We start from the raw sequence: 23631 nt of genomic DNA on the forward strand, positions 1-23631 counted from the left end.
AAAAACTTTAAACTTGTAATAATATGATCGACTCGACAAGTGGATTCCAACGCACGCCCTTTTGGGCATGTCGGGAAGAGCCTCGTCGGCATCAATCGTAACATTATGAGTGGATCCAACTTTCAACACGGGGAGTACCTTTCGGGTGTAGTGGGAAGAAGCTCGTGAGTAATGTTTATTAGGTAATGGGTAAACTCATAAATGACATACTCGTCACGGCAAGGTTGCGTGGTGTGCTGAACTTCATCAGTGGCGAGTGTAAATCAATTTTCTCATGTAGGTACCCTATCACGCCCTTTCGGGCGAGTAGGATTTAGAGTTTGGCCGCGCTGTCACTCGACACCATCCTTCCATGCCCTTCCGAGCGTGTTGGGTAGGCCTTAGCTCCCCAAATTCTCCTCCAAATGATGGAGATGCTTGGAGGTTGCCAGAATTTCTACTGAAATTGGGACTTAGAAATTTTTTTGCACTACTGGGAAAAGAACTGAAACAGAACTTAAAACTTGCACTATAGGGAAATTATAAAATTGCTATACAGGGAACATAATAATAATAAAAAAATTAAATATATAAATATTTGATGCCTATTGCAAATAATCAAAAGTTTAAAATAAGTAACAAAAAAAAAAAAAATCAAAATCATTTTGATTTAGAGAATCCCATGCCTCAAAATATTAATGTGCATTGCTGTAAACCTACTCAATATGGATCAAATCTACAAGTGTAATCATCCCTAAGCATATTACAAAGCTTTTACGAAAAAAATTGACAAGGCCTTCTAAAACTTGTAGTTCTTCATATGAGCTTGACCATCCATACATATAAAGAACCAATGAGAGTTATAAAAAACCTTGATAATTGCTTATGGTGCTTCATATGTAGTGTATAAATGTGAGATCTATAACCATCAAAAAGTCATATAGTTAGTGCCCTCATGACCTAACTGAATGTGAAATTGAATGCATAAATTCATCGAGGGCACTACTAGAATTTCACTAAAATCCTTAAAAACCTAAGAAATTTGGAGAAAAATTCTAAGGCTTTGGGATACTCCTATGGGATCTGAGAGGTGATTCACCAAAGTTTTAAGAGCATCACATATGAAAAAGATGTATATGTGTTTATATATTTCACATATTCTTCCAAAATACCACATTCTTAGCTACCATATCCACAACATTATCATACAAGTGGACAAAAGGGTAAGACAAAAATTCATAAAAAAGTGCAAAATATCAAAATGTAAAAATCGAATTAGCACAATATCCACTTGTAGGGATTTTGCAAGACGATATTTAAATCCTATTATATGTCTTAAAATTCATATAAGAATTTTCATATTTGTTTAAAATTGCCTTTTATGACACCGGATCCGCAACCCTACAATATACCAGCGGACAAAAGGTGACACCCTGAAACTCCTAAAATTATGAAGTTAAGAAAAAAAAAAAATCAAAATTCACATAATCGCTACTTGCACGAGTTTTGTAAATTAGCTTTCAAAATTCAATATGGATGCTTCAAAATTCATGCAAAAAATTCAAAGATGAGTAAAGTGAACAAATCCGAATATTTTTAAGACATGTACACAATCTGAGGTAGCCTCCAAATCCCACCAAATTCACCCCAATAAGTGTGCAAATGTAATCTGTATTCTTGATGCCATATATGAATATCATACAAGTTCATTAATAATGGTGCAAGTGTATTATTTAGAAATATTCAAATATACAAATGCAATATGTACATGCACCAGAAGAGCTTGTACCTACATATGCTTTGACTGCTGTGCAAAACAGCAAAATCAAAGGTCCAAGAATGCTGAGTGGGTTAAAATTCAGATCTAATCCTCCTTGACAGTATCGGAGTTGACAATATCTAAATTTACAATATCTCAATTTAAGCATATGTACAATGATCTCGAAAATCAGTGTTTATCTCGATTCTCTGTTGGCGAGCAAACAGAGTTAACAGGGTTCAAATTGCAAAAAATGAAATTATTTAAAAACTCCAATGATGGCCGCATTGAAAGTGGATCTCAACCGGAGGGGTTCCCATATTTTCAAGATGCCTCCCAAATTTTCATGAAAATATAAATATAAAAGTGACCTTAAAGTCACACTGATGATGACCATGTTGAATTTGAATCTTAACCAGGGGGTTCACGTAAATTCCAAAGAAATATCCCAAAATCCAAAAGTTAATTGCTAGGGGACAAAAGTTTAAATAAAATTCTAAATCTAATATTCTTCGAATTTCAAAATATTGAATTGAAATTAACCACCTAAAAAAACCTGAACAAAAAAAATTCATCCCCCTCCGCAATAGTTTGTCATGGGTGATAAATTTGAGAATAATTTATGCTCATAAAGATCAAGTGCTATGTTAGATATATCACTAAGATTTATTTTCAAACCATCTTTTGCCAGTAAGGACACGTGTCCTATAATCGATGGTTTTGACGTCAAATGATACCACAGATAAATGATTATGACGTGGCCCTCTGACTGGGTGATTATTCCGCCAAATGGTACCACTAAATTACATCATGACTACAACCCGTATATTTCATAATGGTATTAAACCCTTGAGTAATGAATCTAGGGTATGTTTGATAGGGCACAAAGCTCTCTGTTAGCTAAGGTTGACTCAAATATGTCCCCTTAGCCAAACAGTCACGCTAAGTATACAAGGTATCTTTAGACGAAGCAACCCATGGTTGTTGACAATGATGCTTTGGTTAGGCTAGGTCGACTATCTCCTATGACTAAGTGGGCTAGGGATCATGATAACCTGGGACAACAAAACCATGAGATCTTGATCGAGCCCATCATCATTCTCCCAGCACCCGCTTTAAGTGTATAATGATAAATTTCAAATCCTAAAAATCCCCAAATCTAATTTCAAAATTCTAAAATTGCAGCTACTATATGCTAGGCACTTAATACATATCTTAGGACTAACTTAATCGAAAGTTCTCTCTTGTTATCGGAAGGGGTAATTAACCATAGGGGCTTGTGCCTATGATAAGCCAGACCTCAGATCATAAAGTCCTCAAAAAATAAGGGCGAAATATTTGGGTAGTATCTTATCTAAAATTCAATATGCATTCTAAAAATTTACCCCATAACCTTATTTGTTAAAATTGTCCCCGTCAACAAAAAAAATGCATGGAGAGGCCAGGGTGCGAATTTTTGGAGCCCGCAACATATTGCTTTGTTTAAGAGCACCTTATAAACTTGGTGTGAAAGGGGCCAATTTTAAGCTAACATTAGCTAATTTTTAAATAGAATATACAAATATTTAGAACCATAGATAAATGATACATACCATTATAATACCTTCATTTCTATTCATTTGGAAATACTAATCAAGGGATAATAAGATATTAAGTTACTTGTTTATTATTTTAACTTCTCAAGTTCTAGGTATAATATTTTTGTGTATCACTTCACAATTGTACTCCTAAAATTTGGATTTCTTATTTATGAAATAGTCTAATAGTGTATTTCAAATATGAAATAATGGATATTGGATTTTTATAGCCTTACAAAGTTACAGTTTATAGTCCAATGCCTATAGACCTAGAAGGTGATCTAAAGGTTAGCAATGTACAATATATTATGGTTTTTGGCTTTCTATTCATGCTTGTGGACCATGAAAACCATGAACTGTTGCAATCTGATAGGAAATACTTGGTTTCAAGTAGTTCCTAGCAAAAACTGAAGTAGAACAAGCAGAAAACTGCTGTTTACAGCAGTGGACAGCTGTTTTTCTCAAGAAAACAGTGAGAAATCGCGGGAAAACTGAGAGAAAAGTCACAGAAAAGCTTGTATTTCACTAGAAGAAGAAGAAAACAGCAAAGATACAATTGATCCTCAATTCGAGAGGAGGATCGATCTCTCCCAAATCTCTAGACGCCGCTAGAGCCCAAAGAAAACCTAAATCTAAGAGATCTCAAATTTCAGCCAAATTCAAGATGCCATAACCCTAGGAAAACAAAGTATTTAATGCATACAAATCAAAAGGAAATCCCTAAACAGTCCCTACATTCAAATTTCCCTCCCAAATCCCTCAAAAATCCTTCCTAAAATGGTCTGTGGACATCGGCGGTGCGATCGGTCGCGGAAAAGGGGCAGAGGCAATCCGCCTCGTCATGCTCGGGCCAGTCCCGCGTGGACCGGCTGAACAGGTCCAATGGACCGGTCTAAATGAAAACTAAAGCCAATGAACTTTGTCGATCAAGTAATATCTAGCAGTGCTTCTATGAAACCTAAAATTCTGCGTTAAAGCCTTGCCATATAGCGGGAAAAATCCTCTCTCATGATGTCCCAAGAAAATTGTGAGAATTGATCTTTGAACTTTAGATTTGTATTGGGATTAATGCAATAAAATGGTTTTAATGTTCTAAAGGTTTTGTTTTCATCCCAATGTAAATCCAAAGGAATTCCCTAAACAGTCCCTGCAATCAATTTCCCTCCTAAACTCCCTCAAATTTCCTTCCCGAAACCATCCCGCAAGGCGCGCGTCTCACGCGGCTTCCGCCCAGGCGGAAGTTTTCTCCGCTGTTTTTGTGATTTTGCCCGTGAACCAGTCCCGCCTGGACCGGCTGGACCGGTCCAGTGGACCGGTCTAACACAATCATGGTCATGTTCATGGTTAAATTCCTTATCATAGATTGAGGGGTGGAAATGTTCGTATGCATATAAATATTCCTCTGAATATTTGTGCGTATGCACATAAATTTTAAATTTCAATAAAAGTGCACGCATAGAGGCACTCAAAGAGAAAGCTCAACAACTCTCCTGCGTACACCTAAACAAATGTCCACATGCATGTAGCCTTACCCCACACCCACTGACTACTTTCTCAATTCCTGTTCTCCACGTTGACATCTTCCTGTTGAATCCCTCTACTTTTTATTTATTTATTTATTTTTTTTTAATCCCGCTACCTAAACGTTATTTTGAAGTCTCATTTATTAATTTAAAAGCTGGTGAAGTATTTTTTCTTTTTTATGGTTTTCTTGTGTACAGATATTTCTTGCAACAACATCTACTGATGGGAAGTGTCGAGTCTTCTCTACGTTCATCAAGGGTGTTGACACAAAGTACATAAATACCTGGCACCATCTTTGACGAGCATAATTTGTCTATCCACTGACTGACTACAACTTTTGAATAGGGATTCAGGGACAAGCTCTTCACGTGATCTAAAATTTGGAGAGGTTGGATACATTCAATAATCTGACGAATATTTATCTTTGATTAAGTTTCAAATTCATCCATTCTCGTCTTTTATATTGATCTGTGAATGCATTCATGTTTTCTATTTTTTTCTTACTTTTTGGGAGCTCTCTGAGTTTTGAATACCTAATCTTCACTGTTTGTAAACAGAATAAATGCTTTAAGGTGCATTATATAATTTTGTATGCTTCTATCTACCATTGATAAACTTGATATATGCTAATTATTTTCTTCGTTGGTGCAATCACCATGCAAATTATTCACTTTGTTGTTTTTTCTTTATTACAATGAGCCTTGAAGCAATTATTTAGGACTTGTTTTGTGACTTTTTTGATTATTTGACTGTTTTGACCATTTGCTTCTAGCAAAAACTAGTCACCGATGGTGAGAATGAATGCTAAACAATATTTACCTGAGTTTTCTATTCTCAATTTTGGTTTTTGGTGTGATTGTCTTAATTGAGACCATTTTTTTTATTAGTCATGGGAGTTGACCAAGGTCATGCATATTTTCATTTGAACAAGCCCTTTTCGGCTAATAGAATGGATCCAATGTCTTTTCACAACAACATCAAGTCTTTATCTCACTATATGGGGTCGGCTACATGAATTCTTTTTCTTCATTGTCCTATTAAGAGTCAAATTCTCATTTAAATTTAATAAAAAAATATTATTTCTTATATTTCTAGCCTAGTATTTTGAGGTTTACCTCTACCTTTCTTAACATGAGACAAATCCAGTACATCTACTCTTAGAACTTGGTCATCGGAAGGTCGACATTTTGTGTCCAAACCACCACGTATATACTCATTTCACATTATGTCTCTAAGAGTGAAGCCACTCATCCACCCGAGCATCCTCATCCTTGCAACACTTAATTTTGTGCTTCTCTTTTAATGGCCAACATTCTGTGCCATAAAGTATTGCAGGTATCACCACCATCTTATAGAAATTTTTCTTAAGTTGGAGGGGTATTTTTCTATCACACAACAAACCCAATGTATTCCTCCACTTCAACCATCCAACTTGAAGTCTACTAATACTAGCCTCATCTATTTCACTATCACTTTGAACAATTAAACCAAGATATCTAAAATGTGTATTCTTATTAATGATTGGATCATACAAAGTCACAATCCTTCAACTAGATCTATTACTTCTAAAATTACACTCCATGTGTTTGGTTCTAGATCTACTCAAATGAAAACCTTTAGACTCTAAGGTTGACCTCCATAATTCAAGTTTTTCTTCAAGCCCTTCTCTAATCTTATCAACAAGAAGAATATCATCAGCAAAAAACATTTATCAGGGTACATCCTCTTATATGATAGTAAGAACATTCATGACTAAAGCAAAAAGTCCTTGCTAAATGAGGGCGAAATGACTGGGTGGTGACTTATTTTTAACCAATGACTTCATAAAATCTACTATTAAACTTAATCTATTAAAACTTTGCTCGAATTTATGTAGAGAGGGTGTGCGGCACAAAATTTTCAGAGTCCACACTAAATCCCACATCACCTTGCACCCTAAAAATATGCCATTGTTGGTTTGATATTGACAAAAGAAAATGTTTATATCTTTTTTAACGCACATATACAACATATAGAAGCAAGATCATCTGCTTGCTTCTAATGTCATAAGCCATGACAAGTCTCTCATCTATTCTCACTATACCTTTATCCTCAATGACATTGTTTAACAATTTAACTAGATCCTGAGCCACCCGAACACTATTTTTAGGGATTTTGGGTGCCATAATCCCTATTTTAGGTGATCAGGACTTGAACTACTTAGAAGAATCCGAGCAAGTGATGATCATTCTTTGCATTCTTACCACCCCATATGTTTGGGAAGATTGGTAGTGTACACATCTTTTATGCCTATACCAATTGTGAGAAAAGATACCAACAAATTATTGATGGTGGAAGTTTCGTCAATGTTATCTCCAATTCCATCTTACTATATCGAGAACTGACAGCTGAATCACATCCCTAGTCATGTAAGATTTGTCTGGGTCAATAAAATGACCATTCTTATAACCAAGAGTTGTCTTGTCTTTGATCTAGTTTGGCAGCCATTCTGTTACCTTTGGTGTGACATTTTGCCAGTTGATTTTACTAATGTGTTATTCGGAGCTTCATGAGTCAACATAGTTGTCACCTATTATGGGCACCCAAACCGAGCACATCGACTACTTGTTGATCCACATCGTAGGTAAAATTTTTTTATTTGAGGCTATTCATTCAATTTTTGGTGCCATGGGAGTTTGAACAAAAAGTACTAGAGTGTAGTCTACTTATTTCCTTAGTCTTGCAAAGTCCAGCTTACCATTGGGGAACACCCCTTATTTTCTCTTATTGCCTAATTACTAGCATTTTGTCTGTGCATGAGGATGCTAATATTATGTGGGAAAAAGTGGCTAGTGATATTAAGAATATTGCAAAAGATGTCCTTGGAGTATCAAAGGGAAAATCTCATAATAGTAAAAATAGTTGGTGGTGGAATCCTAATGTGCAAGAAAAAATTAAAAATAAGAAGCTTTGTTATAAAAATTGGTTTAATTTTAAAAATTCTGATAATTGAGAAATATATAAAGTGGCTCGTAAGGATGCTAAGAAAGCAATATGCGATGCAAAGGCATTAGCTTTTAGTGATTTATATAATAGATTAGATACTAAAGAGGGAGAAAGATATATGTATAAGTTAGCCAAACAAAGAGATAGGAGTAGTAAGGATTTAGAAGAGGGGGATTTGAAAAGAATGTTAGTTGTGCTAACTTTTACCAATGTGAATCGTCTTCCTTGATAGTGGATTGTGCTCTCAAAGGTATGGATTATTGAAGATCATATGATAAAGTTCCAAGAGAAGTGCTATGGAGAGTTCTTGAAAAGAAAGGAGTTAATAATGCTTATATTCAAATCATTAAAGATATGTATGCAGGAGCTATTACTTGTGTTCAAACACAAGGTGGATTGACCAAGTATTTCCCTATTTCGGTTGGGTTACATCAAGGATCAGCCTTAAGCCCATATCTTTTTGCTTTAGTCATGGATGTTCTCACTAGACATTTGCAAGATGATGTACCTTGGTGTATGCTTTTTGTTGATGATATTCTTCTTGTTGATAAGACTAGAGAGGGAGTTGAAGGTAAACTTTAATTATGGAGGTCAACCTTAGAGTCTAAAGGTTTTCGCTTGAGTAGATCTAAAACGGAATATATGGAGTGTAATTTTAGTAGTAATAGACCTAGTGAGGGGATTGTGACTTTGGGCGATCAAGTCATTAATAAGAGTACACATTTTAGATATCTTGGATCTATTGTTCAGAGTGATGGTGAAATAGATGGGGATATTATCAGCATAATTCAAGTTGGATGGTTGAAGTGGAGGAATGCATCGGGCTTGTTATGTGATAGAAATGTACCCCTCAAACTTAAGGGAAAATTCTATAAGATGGTAGTGAGTCCTGCAATGCTTTATGGTGCCGAATGTTGGCCTTTAAAAGAGAAGCATAATACTAAGTTAAGTGTGGCAGAGATGAGGATGCTCAGGTGGATGAGTGGCTTTACCCTTAGAGATAGGATACGAAATGAGCATATACGTGAAAAGGTTGGAGTAGCTCCAGTAGAAGATAAGATTAGAGAAAGTCGCCTTAGATGGTTTGGTCACATAAAACGGCGGCCTTGTGATGACCCGGTTAGGAGAGTAGAGGTATTAGATTTGACTTATGTTAAGAAAGGTAGGGGTATACCTAATAAGACTTGGTTAGAAAATATTAGGAATGACCTTTCTTTATTAGATTTAAACGAGAATTTGACTTTTAATAGGACACAATGGAGAAAAAGGATTCATGTAGCCGACCCCACGTAGTGGGATAAAGGCTTGATGTTGTTGTTGTTGCCTAATTACTAGCATTATTCCCTGATTTGATTAAACAAGAGCTTCATAATGAGTTCCACTAATGTGATTCATCCAATATGCCATAGATTTAATCCTTGGTGCCATAGATTAATCCTCGGTGCACTAGTACCCACCTTCCTTGCTATAAGATGACCCGAAGAAGCATACTTAACTCGAGAAACAATTTGGTCTCCTCAATGAAGGTTTCATTGTGGGAAATCTTTGCCCTTACGTTTTTTTCCCTCTTTATACCCAAGAAGGATAGTATTTGATGTATGTGTGCTGATAGTTGGGCCATCATTAAGATCACAATCAAGTATTATTTCCTTATATTCATCCTGCCTTACATTATTTAGTAAAATTGATTTGTGGAGTAGCTATTGCCTATTTGTGATTTCTACTAGGTACGAGTGAAAATCTTCTTTCAGAACTTTGAATGGACTTTACGAGTGGTTGGTTATGTCATTCGAGCTCTTCAATGCATTACATTCATGTTATTCATGAACCATGTCCTATGATCTTTTATGGGCAAATTTCTTATGGTATATTTTGCTGACATCAGGATCGATAATACCACTGAGCTTGGCCTCTTGATTCATATGCTTCTAGTTTTGGATATCCAATGTACCCAAAAAACTATGCATCGACCCGAAGCAATTCAAATTTTTATGATCTAAAGTTCTTTTCTTGTGTTTGTTATCAACTAATGGAATTTTTCTTAATCATCCATCAAAATTCATGCCAATTAGATTAGCACAGCTCCACTACCATGTCTACAGTTCATAGTTTTCACAACATCGCTACTTTTTACCTTAGATTATTGAAGGATTTACAATGATCATGGCTCTACTGACGGTGTCATGAAGAAAGATACATTCCATTGGAAATTGTATCTACCTTTAAATTGATTAAGATTGAAATGATTGAATCTCTTGTTCTTTGTCTCCATGAATTTTCCCAAGTATTTGAAATAGCTTGGGATGACACCATCATTGGCATTGATAGTGTTTTTAGACAAGGTCATTCATAAGCCTATTATAGCTAAACAACACTATCCTATTTATGATCGTGAGTTTTATGTAGCATCCAAGTTTCTTACGGCACTGTTATCACAATCTTTTACCTTATGAGTTTATCCTTCATTCTAATCATGAGGCCCTAAAGTACTTGTAACATAAAAGAAATTAGATGCATAACACATTAATTGGGTTTCATATCTTCAGGAATACGCTTCTGACCTTGGGCAACATGCAAGAGTTATTAATAATGTTGTTAATTCCTTAGTTGCATCAGTTTAGACCTCGCCATGATGTTTTTTTCAACATCTCGGTTTTCTTGACTGAAAGAGGATTGTACTTCTTATCCAGACTTTAAGGACATTTATAGTTCACTAACTTGTGATAGTCATCTCGCTATTTATGCCTTTGTTCTTAAGATGTCTTCCTCTTCCTAGTCTCATTTCTTCGTGTTTTTTGTATATCCTTGATAGGCTTTCTTATCTAGGAATTACATGCAAGAAATTTAGATTAGCATGTTTGTCGTGACAAGACCATATGACTTATCAGGAACCGTTTTTATTAGCCCTCCAATAAAATGTGATGTTGCTCATGCTGCTAGTCAAATATTGGCTATGATGCATCGACACTTCTTCTCAAAGAGGCGTGCAGTGTCCGACACGTATCCGACACACGTCGGACACGCTGAAAACATGTCCGATTAAAAAATATTAAATACAAATTGGACACATGTCTGACACGCGTATCTTAAATATTTTATGAATTTTTTTTTAATATAATTTCTTGTATTTAAAATTTTTATTTATTTAAAATATAAAAACTAAGTTTCTTATTTCTTCCAAAACAAATCAATCGTCCGCACTTGATACCCCATTCATTGAATATTCTGATTTTCATTTCTCTTTGACGGGTTACAATTTTGATTTCACAACAATGCCCGACATCATCACAACATTGACGTATGACGTCGTTACAACATCTACATTTCAAAACAGTTTCCATATCAAAGTCTGACGCTGTCTTTATATTGATGATGTCTTTATATTGATGCTCGATGCTAGCAATTTCTACACCCACAACTTGACATGCCATCTTTGTCCAACGCCTTCTCAACATCGAAGACCAGCGCTCTCTCAACATTGACGATAAACACCCTCTTAACATTGACGACCAATATTTATTGCATAACATCAATGCCTGACTCTCGACAGCATTGTCATCTCCTCTCTCGATGACTGATAAACGACATCGATGCCCGACTCTTCACATCCTAATGTTAATCATTTTAAGCATAAATTATAGTTAAATGACTTATTATTTCTAATTTATTTTTAAAATTATACTTATTCAATTTTTATACACTATTTTTTAAATATAAAAACTATAATACAGTGTCCAACTCGTGTCTGTGTCCTATATTTTCAATAATTGACGTGTCCGTGTCGTGTCGTGTCCATGTCGCCGTGTTCGTGTCTGTGCATCATAGAATATCGGACTTGCCAACATGGCATAGCAATCTAACAACTCATCAGACCACATGCTCTATTGTCCATCTTTACTTCTCCTTGGCAAGCTATTAGTGTGGGTTTTATTCTTGATTTGCCAAATGTTGTCTGCAAATGTGACTAATTTTGTTTAGTTGATCGATTCTTAAAGATGGCTTGTTTTGGCTATACACTTAGCCTCACAAATAGCTCATCTGTTCTTTTGCAATATTCTTCCTCTCTATGGGCATCCCACATCTATAGTTGCTGACCTTGGCACTCGATTTCTTGGACATTTCTGGCCATTTTGTGGAAATTTTTGGCACAAAAAGGTTTCAGTTGCTTTCAATTAACAAATGAATGACCAAATGAAAGTGCTCAACTGAAATATAGGTAATCATTTATGTTAGATTGCGGCTGAAAACTTAGATACATGGGACTTGGGCTTCGTTTGGGGTGGCTTTCTTATTGCTTTTTAAAGCAGCTTTCTAATTTTTGTACTAGAACGTTGCTTTAAGAAGCATCAAGAAAGCCGTCCCAAGCGAGGCTTTAGTGCTATCTATTGCAAATCTTGCTTATATTTCCCCACATAGAACTATTGGTAAGTCTCATTCTGAAATTGACTATGGTACAAGGCGTTGCATCCCCATAAATCTCATCTCTGTATTTGCGCACTGAGTTTGTTGAACATATGCATACATTTCATGCCAAAATTAAAAATCATATTGCTTTACTGAATAAAAAGTACACGTTAACTATCAATGCTAAATGAAGATTTAGCAATATCATGAATGTGATTATGTTTTGACTCAGTTTTGGAGCACTTTTTCGACAATTCTTATTTAGTTGATTTGTCACATGAGTGCCATACTATTCATATTTTCAATATTGAAGGTTTAGTACCCTTTATGTTGCCTACTAATGTTATTGCGAGTAGAGTTTCTCCTATGCGGATTGCTAAATGCTACTTTTCTTGTTGTGCCTCTACTCTCTCTTCCGCTGATAACTTGGACTAGATTATCATCTATGAGGTTACTACTGGCTCTTTAGGACAACACTAGCTCCATTTTTTGGTTTGCAAAATCTATCACCATTGACAACATTGATGATTCCTAATGATTTTTTTTTTAGATCTATGATGTTCTGCCTCTACTCTATTGGAAGTCTACCATGCTGTCTCCGAGAGGATTTTTTTTCTCTTAGGGGCAGATGATGTAACATACCATCATCATAAAGCACCACATCATTGATATTTGACACATTGCCAGTATCATCTATGGACTTGCATCTGATTTTATTTTATTTTCTAATAAAGAGGGTTCTTTATTTTATCATATTCATCAATTATGATACTGCCCATAAAGATTGAAATTGATTCCTCTTACTTCTCCTTTTGTGATTTCCTTTAGTTGCTCAAATCTTCCTATAAATCAAGGATTATAGTATGTTGAAAGGTATCGCATGAATACTGAATCAATAGCAGGTAAACTTAGATGCATGGCTGTGTTTGAGCAGAAGTTTTGGGGGTCATACTCTGTGTTGTTCCATGTAGCATGATTTAAAAGCAGCCACACTTTGACCCTTCAAAGTGTCGCCAATATTTGAGATTTTGACTATACAATTTTTGAAGGATGAGTACCAAGAATTTTGCAGCTGCCTTTTGCCTATAAGTAATTTTGCTATATAAGTTTTACTTTCAGTTAAATGCATGGGTAAAGTTTTGCTGTATGAGCAATTTTGCTGAGGAAAGGCTAACCTCAGTGCAAAGCTCTGGTTTTGGTTACGAGGCTGTTGGCTGGAGCTTGGTTCAGGTTCGCTCAGTTTTTGTGCGAATCATTAAGTTAACTAACACCCCATCCTGTCATTCACTATCAGAAATTTAAGAGTAAATTTACGTGTAGAATTATTCATACAAATTCTATTAAAAATAGTTTTTCTCACATTATAATCATGAATCAACATGTTTTTTGATGCTGCATGCTTAAAAAAGTAGCACACCTGAAGTTGTCAAAAGATAGGCTACCATGGATTATAGGTGTATTCAGCAGCTGAGCTTGTTTTTCCAGTGCTTAATTCTGCATGAGTTCCTTCTTTTGGAAATTTCATTAAATATGCTGTACTGTATTTCGCGTGTGTTGGAAGTACTACTATTGATGTTGATTACATGTTTTTATCTGACTGAAACAGCAAATTGTGCAACTTGATCTCTCATCTAGTTGGTCATTTGGGGTGAAGTGGTCTCCGAGTGGTAACACCTTGGCTTATGCAGGTTGGCTTTCATTCTGTTTTGTGCTATATTCTGGTAACTAATTCACATGGATGGTAACTTGCTTGGATGTAGAATTAGTTCTAAGCACAAATGCTATCACACCAATGGGGAGAATCATGCTTCTTGTATCTATTGTTGGTAAAAAGTAGTGATGACATATGCGTTTTATTAATCTTAAATATTTCTTATCTATATATTGATAGAATGATGGACCAAAATATTATGCAACGTTATACTTCCAAAGTATGGAAGATCGAGGTAGATATACCTATCTATGTTAGCGTTTTTGTTGATGATCAAGGACCTTGAGATGATCTTTATTACAACAATAGTATTCTGAGCATTTTTTCATTACATAACTGGGAAAAAGATCAATGGAATTAGATTTTATGCTTATGCATTGTTAGGGGATATTCAAATCTGATGTCACATTATTTTCCTAATGTCGGTTTCTTTCCTACTTCAGAAGAATGTAGCTGGTGCTGTTTGAATGGATAAAGTTGTATGGCTAATAAAGTGAATTCCTGTCTAGTGAAATCCTTTTTAAGTATTTCATAAATAATTCTTTGCTCTTCCTGTTTCATAAATGAAATGAGAGTAGAGTTATAATAGTATATACTTTCGATGAAGCTTGCCATAGAGTGTAGAAATATTTTAAAATATGACTTGACTCTCCTTTGTTGATAGAAATACTCCGAAGGAAGATCAATGCAAACTCGGGATTTTGAGAGAATTGGTTTTTGTTCAAGAAAGGCCATTGGTCTTCCCTTGGATCTCAGAGTTTTCTCTTGTTGAACTCCTTGAAGCTTAATTAATAAGATTTTACTTTTGTCCTGACCAAGCAAACACACTGATGAGGACATCCATAGGAGATTTCGGCACACTTACCATCGGAGGGGTCGTCGAGCGACGGCCATGATTCATAGTCTTTATTTTTGATGTTTTATTTTATTCATGTCATTTATATTTCATGTTTTCCATTTGTACCCCTATGAGGGAGTTAGTGCTTATTGTAGCCCAAGGGCAATGTCGTCTTTATGATTTTTATTTTCGGATGGCCTATATATAGGCTTAGTCATTGTATTTGAGTTTTAGTTTTGGATGAATAAAAATTTTACTCTTATGTTCTCTTTGTGAGTTCCTTCCTCCTAGATCTCTTAGTGAGTTCTAGATTTTCGTTCAAGCCTTCTTTGTGGAAATTCGGATTGAAGATAATTGAGGTGAGTGAATCCGTGGCCAATCGAATCCCTAGAAAATTTTTTCCCTTTCTTCCCTCCCTGGCTACTTGCCGTCGCCCCTCCCTGGACCTCCAAACCCGACGGCTTGCAGCCCAGCCACCCGCCGGCCAGCAACCCGTCGGCCACCCGTTGGCTCCACCTTGCCGCCGACTCCTCCCCTAGTTCTCCTCTTTGGATTTCGAATTCTCCTCTGTTAATTGCTTTCCTAATTAAGCCGTATTAAATTTGGAAAGTCAATTAATAGGAGTTACACATATTTGAAATTCAAATTCAACTCCCCTCATATTTTCATTTGAATTTGGGGAGTTACTTAAGACAATCAAATTCTGAAATTAAATTCAGATTTTTGATTAGTTTTATTTAACTCCTTGTGGTCCCCACTTGTTTAAATTCTCAAGCTCTCTCACCACTACACATGGCCGGCCCCTCTCCCCTATTAATTCTCTTTTAATACACCCTTATTTCTTTGCCTCCTTGACTAATTTCAAGTTTGAAATTCTGAAACTGAAATTAAGTCATCCATAATTTAAGAAATCTGAATTAAAATTCAGATTTGTGTTTATTCCCCCCATAGGCTCACCCGCCCCCTCTTCCTCCCAAGCCGTGACTTCCCTCCCTCTCCCTAGCCCACGGCAAGCTCTCCCACCACCCTATTTCTTCTTCCCTACTCAATCCCACTATGCATGGCGGATCCCGAGCTTGAGAGCGGATTGGTTTTCGACATCTACGGAGACATTCACCTCACCCGTTCACCGTTCTTCGACGTCGGATTTGGTTCCGACGACATGGTTGAAGATTATTTGAACTGCATCCTTCCCACTCTCGTGGACGTCATAAACGACCAATTCCAAGACTACGACTGGACCATCAACAGACATCCACCTGCTTCCCCACCTTCACCGCCGCCGCTTCCCTCGCCACCACTACGGATCGTCTGCGTCGTCTACCTTGGAGTGATCTCGTTTCTCGTATGGTTCTTCTTCCTCCGACAATCCTAGAAGTAGAAGAGTGACTTTGAGCCTCAAGGTGAGACGATTACTTTGTTAACCGTCGGATTCTAGTTGGCTAATCATTTCATTACGTTTGCTTAAGTTATTATTTTAATGAACTTGCAAATTTAGTTGTAACGGATTGCCTAATGCATTGTTGACTTCTTAGATCTTTCTTGAGTTTTCAATTTTGAGAAGTTTTAAATTTATTTTTATCATTGCTCCAACAAATTTTATTAATTAAAAAAAAAACAATTCCTGGTTTCACATCACACAACCTTTTTTTCTTGCATGGTTATCTTCTCCTCTTTTTTTTTTTAGGTAATTCTTATATGAAATGAGAGAATCCAAGAAAGAGATTCACATGGGAAGATGATAGGAGAGTTGGTGAAGGAGTGAAAGAACTCTTCCATGGATGTTGATGTGTCATCTAAGGTAGAGAGTTAATGTTTTCGGCCGAGAGAGGAGGAATATCATATGGGTGATCAATTAGGAAAAAAAATCTTATAATCATATGATGGAGGACTAAGCGAAATAAGTTATACAAATAGAAATTTATGCTACGATAACATCAAAGACAACAAAATGAACTTCATAAAACATTAAAAACAATAAGATAATTTGAACTATTAGATCATGTGATAACAAGAAACTAACAAGTAAAGGCTAAACAATAAAAAAAGGTGAATCAATTTAGACTAGCTAACATGCGTTGGCACAAGTCCAACATTTAATTAAGGGACTAGTCACTAGAGTTTATATTCGCTCAAAATTAAGTAGAACTTGGCGGATTAATCAACACATATGAGATGATGCTACTATAGATGAAAGGAGAAGATCAATAAAGGGGAGGGTTTGTGATGCATGCAAAGGGGGGGGGGGGGGGTCTTTTGGGCTTGCTAGCTCATTAATATTTTGAGCTAAAAGTTAGCTCATTATGAGCAATTTTTTTAGTTCATTTATGGAACTAAAGAATTAGCTCATTGTTTCTTGAACTTGCCCCTTCCTCTCCCTTTTGCCTCTTGGGATGCTGCAGCCTTTTGTTGGATTTATTTTCCGTGGTCCCCTTTATCTCATTAAAAAAAATGGTGGCTGTTTGGTTGCTGAAAACCGTGACTTACCTGTTGGATTTCCTATGCTTGGCTGCTGAAACCGTGGCCTTCCTCCTTGGATTTGCTGTGCCGTTTGGTTTCTCTGTGCTGGAATCCGTGGCCTTTAATCCCTTGGTGCTGTTTGGTTTCCCTGAGCTGGAACCGTGGCTTTTTTTATCTTGAAGTTTGCTATGATGTTTGGAATTCCTGTGCAGGAAATTGATGGCTTTTATCACCTCATTTATATGGGTATGAACAGTTTTTGGGGAGCAATTCTAAGAGTTTTTACTGCAGTTTTTAGTGCCTTTTGGCCTTCTATTTCCAGTTTTAATTAATATTGTAATGGCTGTTTAGTTCCCCTCTTATGCCTATATATAGTAGATGTTTTGGGTTGATTTAGATATGTTATATGATGTGATTTTTGGAAGCCATAACCTGCGGGTTCTTCTTGGAAAAGCTTGAGAGCTTTGTCCACCTTCTTCCACCTCCTCTGGAAATCTTGCGAGCTCTTTCCAACCTTCGTCTTGGCTTCTAATCTCTTTCGTCTCTCCGCAAGTGACCACCCCACCTGTATCCCTCTTCTCTAAGTGAAGCAACTTTAGGGTGTCTTGCTTGAGTCGTTTAATTTTAAGAGTCAAGTTTGTGAGTGTCATGAAATGTAAGAGTTTTCTCTAATATTATAAAAGTATCTTTGTTTCTTATTTTTATTTCTTTTTAGAATTTGGTTGATTTCTTTAGCAATTTTAGTATTTCTATTTCCTAGTAAGGTCTAGTTTTTGTGATAAAAAATTTGGGTCCCTCCCCAAATTTTTGATTGCATCAGTTTGATACTTAGCTCATGAATGGGAGGAATGAAGTCCTTGATGAAATGACGGTTAGTTCCTCCTTGGCTTGCCCTTGAAACCCTTGCTCTTTGTTGAATCAATGAAGCTAGGTTTCCTTGGATAGGCTCACGGTTTTGCGCTTTGGAGGGGAAAGCTAGGTCGGCTGCATGGGGAGTAGGGGAGAGATGATGTGACTGATTTTTGTGGCTTGAAAAGTGAGAAGTCAGCTTGGGAAGTAAAGAGGTGGGGGTTGGTGCTTAGGGAAGATAAAGGGATGATGTGGTTTGCTTGGGAATTGGATTAGTTGGCTTGGGAAATGAAAAAGTCAGCTTTGAAGGTGAAGAGATGGGGGCTGGTTGCTTAGGGAAGATAAAAGTCTGATGTGGATTGCTTGGTAAGGGGATTAGTTGGCCTGAGAAAGGAAAAAAATCAGCTTGAGAGGTGAAGTGGTAGGGCTGGCTGCTTAGGGAAGAGAAATGACTGATGTGACTTGCTTTGGGAAGGGGAAAAGTTTAAGCAATTGTGGATCTCCAAAGGTCACAATTAATTGTGATAAATGCTCAATTAATGTGAATTAAATGTAGAATTGGGAAGCCCAAGGGTCAAGGATGTTGGGAAGAAGGTGGAGGCGGTTAGAGAGGAGGGAAGGGGGTTGGCGGTTGGTTGTTTGAGCAGCTAGGGATGGAGAAGAAAGAGATAGAGAGGGAAGATGATACCAACCAAGTGCTCACACACTGTTGGTTATTTTTTTGCCTTTCTCCAAAGGACTTCACACACAAACTCAACTCACAAAAAAAAAGAGGAAGCATATAATCAGAAATTTATATCAAAATATTCATCATCCGTACAAGAGAATAATGGGTCATATATATAGGTACTAAAAACATGAAAGAAATAAAAGACAAGAAGGCCCTTGACCAAACAACACAAAAGCTCCCTCAAGTGAGAGTAAAACTATAATAAAATAAGTAACACCACATAAATCTCCTACAACACATGAAAACTAAAAATATAAAGACTCATTGAAGGCCATAGATCTCTGGCCTCTACGGTGATAAACCTTCCAAGCTCTGATGTTCCCATCATCATACTTACTAGAAGAGAGAAATTTTTTAACTTCAAAACAATAAGTTTTTCTTCATTAAAAAGAGGATTTCTAGCTCCAACTGCGCCCAGTCCTATGGCCTGCTCCTTATGTAGGGGGCTCATTACAAGTAGATGAAGAAATGCCCTCATTAAAGATGCATAAATATACATTAATATTAAAATCAAAGAAGTTCTCCTCACATTTAAGTTAAGTATGCATGTATTTAACTCCTCATGAAGAACAGGGGATTGTCAATGGTCAATGCTTTCATATATATGACGGCACAAATCAAAACTAGCTTATTGTAAATCTATGGGTCATGATATTCAATATGACCTTAGCTAGTGCTAACACTATTGTTTACAAAAGAATGCCTTGTTATATGGTTATTTATCTTATATAAATCTTGTTAGTTATTGCTTTGGCCGAGTCAATAATTTTATACTGCTCACTTGTTATTGTAAAAAGCTCGGGACAGTCTAAAAAGTAGTATAAATCATGAATATGCCAATTATGGTCGCTGATCTAATGCTTATTAGATGTTTTTATTCTCTTGACTATTTACCTATGGTGGAACTTCTTGGGAACATTATATATGTCCATTTTAGTTGCTACTAACCTTTTAGAGCCCAGGATGACTTGGATGTTGCTTTGACATTATTTTACTGTCTTATTATTTCATGTGATTCAATTGTCATGTGCTTTTCTTTTTAACTTGGTCAAAAGGCTATGTATAGTTTTAAATAACAAAATTGGGCTTGCAAAACCAGAACAGTCTGTGCTGTTTGGCATCTTGATTATGATCATGTAATTTTATTTGTTGTTTCTTGTAGTATAGTTTTTAGTTTGCATGAAGATGTTTTTGTCTATTAGTTTGAATTGTTTGACCTAAATGGCTTGCATGCAAATTCTGGTTAGGTCACAACTCAACGGTATATTTTGTAGAAGATGTTCGCAATTCGCCTTCGGCACATAATGTGGCATACCGCAACCTGCCTCTACGTGATGTGGGTTAACATTCTTTCTTTGCACCTTTAGATCCTAATATTGTTTTATTTTTATATAACCTTGATGCTCTGAGTTCAATATTCATGTTTGCACTAACCCCATTTTACTGGCTCAGCTCCTTTTTGTATCAGAGAGAATGGTCATTGGTGTGGGATTTGACTGCAACCCGATGGTTTTTACCAAGGATGATACAGGGCTCTGGTATAGTATAATTTCAAGATGTTACTTTTTAAAATCTCTCCTTAGAGAATAATACCCCTGCTTGATTGCATGATTGTAGTTGAATAATAGAGTAATTATTTTGAAAGTTTCTAAAGTTTTTATTTTCTAGACGAGCTTGTTATTGTTTTGAAATTTCTTTTTTCCTAAAAAAGAAAAAAAGTGAAACTTTAAAATGTCAAGAGGGCATCCGTAGTGAGTTACTTTCACAGTGAGGTACACTTGCTGCTAGGAGGGTCATCTCTAATTTTCATCGGGTTTAGTTGGAATCGTATGTTATCCTATAATTTTGGAATTGCGAGATGGTTATTTTACTTAAGCAGATTGTTATCTGACAGGAGCTTTGCTAAATTCCTAGAAGAGAGAAAAACAGCACAATCAAATTCAAAATATGGTTCACAAGTATGTCTACTTACTCTGCAAAAGGATTTCTTTTGTGTGCCCCTGTGCTAATGTGTGCATATTGGTATGCGAGCTTGTTTTTTCTCAAACTATTTCTCAATCATTTTGCTTAGTATTAGGCTCCTTTATAACACAGATTCTGCTTCTTGGTCATGATAATGCAGTTCTTGATGCTTCTAGTTATTAGTATTGAGCCTCACTTGGTTTATGTCGTTTGTTTTTATTTGGCATTTTTTTAATTATCAAAGGTAAAATTGCTTTATAGTATTTTGGACATATTCGTCATCATGTAAATTTTACTATGGTTGGAATGTCGATAAATTTCTGGCTACTATTACAAATAGTTGCCATTTGGCTTTAATTCAATTAGTTGATGAAATAATGGGGGATTTTCTTCTGGCATACGCTGCGGAGAACACTTCAATCTTGTAATTATGAGGCTTTTCTTCAATTTTCTCTCAATGTTTTGGCTTATTCTTTTGAGGCATTCAATCATCTCTTTTCTTATCTCTCTTCGTTACCTTCTCATTTGTTTTTCTACGCGGGATTCTTTGAATTCCTTTTTCAACAATCAAAGCATCAGAAGTTCATCACGATCAATACCTCCGCTACACTGCTGATTATCATCTACACGTTTGGGTGGAATATATCTCTATTTTGTTGTTTGAAGAACCTTCCTGTTTTCTTAGATATCGTTGTTCTCCTTGTATGGCGTGGCGGCCAGCCCACCAATTCGTCAATCTATGCGAGGGAACCAAAGTCCTCTCAAGTCAACAATCCATGGGAGCAACCCTTCCTACTTGGTTTCCACCATGTTTAGGAAGTGCATGCGGTGGGCCGTGGGTTTGGCTTACCAAAAATGTTAATTGGAGCATTTATCCTTTTTTTAAGAATAATTTAAAAGACTATTGTATGATACATAGAATATTTAACTCACATAATAAAATTCATTTGTAATGAATGAATGAAAAAATTGGTTAAAAGGTCATTATCAATACGATTTATCTAAAAAAAAAGTCTCCATTAGTACCTAAAGAATGGCGAAATAGAATCAATAAACATCGTATTTGACTACATTTCTTTCAAATAGCGGTTTTTGGCAAAAGTCAATACGAAGAAAGGTGCGTAGCAATGAATTCACAACTGAGACCACTTGAACGATCTCATCCACTTGAGAATGGGTGGAAAAGTTTGTCATTCGATTTTCTAAGAGAGTCGTTAGTTCCGCAGCTCTGAGAGAGAATTCCATACTTGAACCCAAATTAAGACTGCGGGTACATATAATTCAGAAGAATATATGAGTGATTCATACACAACATCTCTTTCTTTTATCAAGGGCTCTACCAATTGATATGTTTCCACAAATAATTGAAATTCAATTTCATGATCTCTATCTTCGATGTAATCTCAACAATTATGAATCATCATGCCTAGGATTATACTCTCCAAAACATCAACAGATTGATGTTTTCAGTATGTTTGTGATGTATCCGTCCAGAAAATTGTAGTTGGGAAATTAAAATTATTCCATTCAAATATGATATCGCACACAGGGATGGGTGGTAAGTTGTTATTTTCTGATATTGTATCAACTTCCTAGAATATCATTCTTGTCTTTTTGTCAGGCTTTTGATATCTACAGAACTAATCATATTAAGATTCTCATCAGTTCTCTGAAGCATTTGGAAAGCTGTATGGGCAATCCAGACATGGAGCCAATGATGGTGTCGATTCTTTAAGAGCTCGTGGTATAGCTCATGAGAATACCATAACGTAGGTTTTTGATCTCAGCATTTATATTTCCAAAAACAGTGCTGCATCTGTATGATTTTGCTGCAATTGATCCATTGTCTCAGTTGCATTATACCTTTACAAAAAGAAGGGGATAAAATTGTAAGGCGTTTTAGCAGCTCTGGTAAGTGGAACTTTGCTTATTTGACGAATATGATATTTTTTTTTTATGGTAACTTGCGTTGTATGCCATGGTTCTTCAACAGGTTTGGATGGTAAAGTTGTAATCTGGGAGTTAGATTACAACACAGATATTCCAGAATAATACAAAGTTTCTTCTCATCAGCATTAGACTTGTTATTGCAGCAGCAGGTACTCCATTTTTTAAATGCAGCCATGCAGTGGCATTCTTGTGATTAGAGTTACTCTTATTCTGATATGGATGAAAAAATTCTTCTGTTTGCATAGTTTGTGCTTGTAAAATTTTGTTATTTTGAGAGGTATTTTGATAGAATATTTTTCATCCACATGTTCATTATATGAGACAGAGATCCTCATCCTTAAATGATTTTGTTGAAACTGTAAGCTATATGAATTTGCGGCAAATGATCCGTTGTGTTTGGAACTCACAAAAGTTTAATTTCTCAAATTTTTTGGGTGAATTGTTAACTGTATTTGCACTTAATTCAGTTGCATTTGAAGGAGAAATTATTATGTGCAGACGTCAAACGCCGTCTTGAGATCAACCAAAATGCACCACGTCACCTACTGCTCAGTACCTGGCTCGATACCGCTCAGTATTGTTGATGTGGTGCATTCTAGTTGGTCTCCGTATGATAAATTGCGTTCGACATCCGCACAGAATAATTTCTCCATTTGAAGGCCTTTGTAATCCTTTTGGCGCTTTGGCTTGCAGAATTATTGAACTAATTGAGTTCCTTATTTCATTATCTATCTTTAAAGCAATGGCTCAATGAAGATGGGATTATCCTTTGAAAACACCGAGTCTCTGCATCGATTTAAGCTTTTTAAGTTCATTTTTATTTATGATTAAATTTCTCTTTTTTTTATTGAAGCTTATTTTATCTTTTTGGTATGATATTAGATTTGAATTTAATTTCAAAAT

The 23631-nt window shown here is 36.0% G+C and overlaps 1 protein-coding gene across 4 annotated transcripts in view; it reads left to right on the plus strand.

The window, feature by feature from the left end:
- Nucleotides 1-23139, plus strand: part of LOC110111117 (actin-related protein 2/3 complex subunit 1B) — a 49500-nt gene extending 26361 nt beyond the window's left edge. For 2 of the 4 annotated variants that reach the window (XM_020842853.2, XM_020842852.2), the window contains 9 exons: nt 5037-5110; nt 5185-5227; nt 13835-13916; nt 20064-20152; nt 20269-20354; nt 20711-20774; nt 22444-22547; nt 22631-22689; nt 22772-23139. In XM_020842853.2, the coding sequence (XP_020698512.1) occupies nt 5037-5110; nt 5185-5227; nt 13835-13916; nt 20064-20152; nt 20269-20354; nt 20711-20774; nt 22444-22547; nt 22631-22689; nt 22772-22830 (660 nt within the window). In that variant the 3' untranslated portion in view covers nt 22831-23139. Of the gene's footprint in view, nt 1-5036; nt 5111-5184; nt 5228-13834; nt 13917-20063; nt 20153-20268; nt 20355-20710; nt 20775-22248; nt 22337-22443; nt 22548-22630; nt 22690-22771 lie in introns of those variants that run through there. The other 2 variants (XR_003702704.1, XR_002304823.2) reach the window with 2 other exon arrangements.
- The last annotated feature ends 492 nt before the right edge of the window (nt 23140-23631 follow it).

The sequence above is a fragment of the Dendrobium catenatum genome, unplaced genomic scaffold (assembly GCF_001605985.2).
Source record: "Dendrobium catenatum unplaced genomic scaffold, ASM160598v2 fragScaff_scaffold_1427, whole genome shotgun sequence".
Taxonomy (NCBI): domain Eukaryota; kingdom Viridiplantae; phylum Streptophyta; class Magnoliopsida; order Asparagales; family Orchidaceae; genus Dendrobium; species Dendrobium catenatum.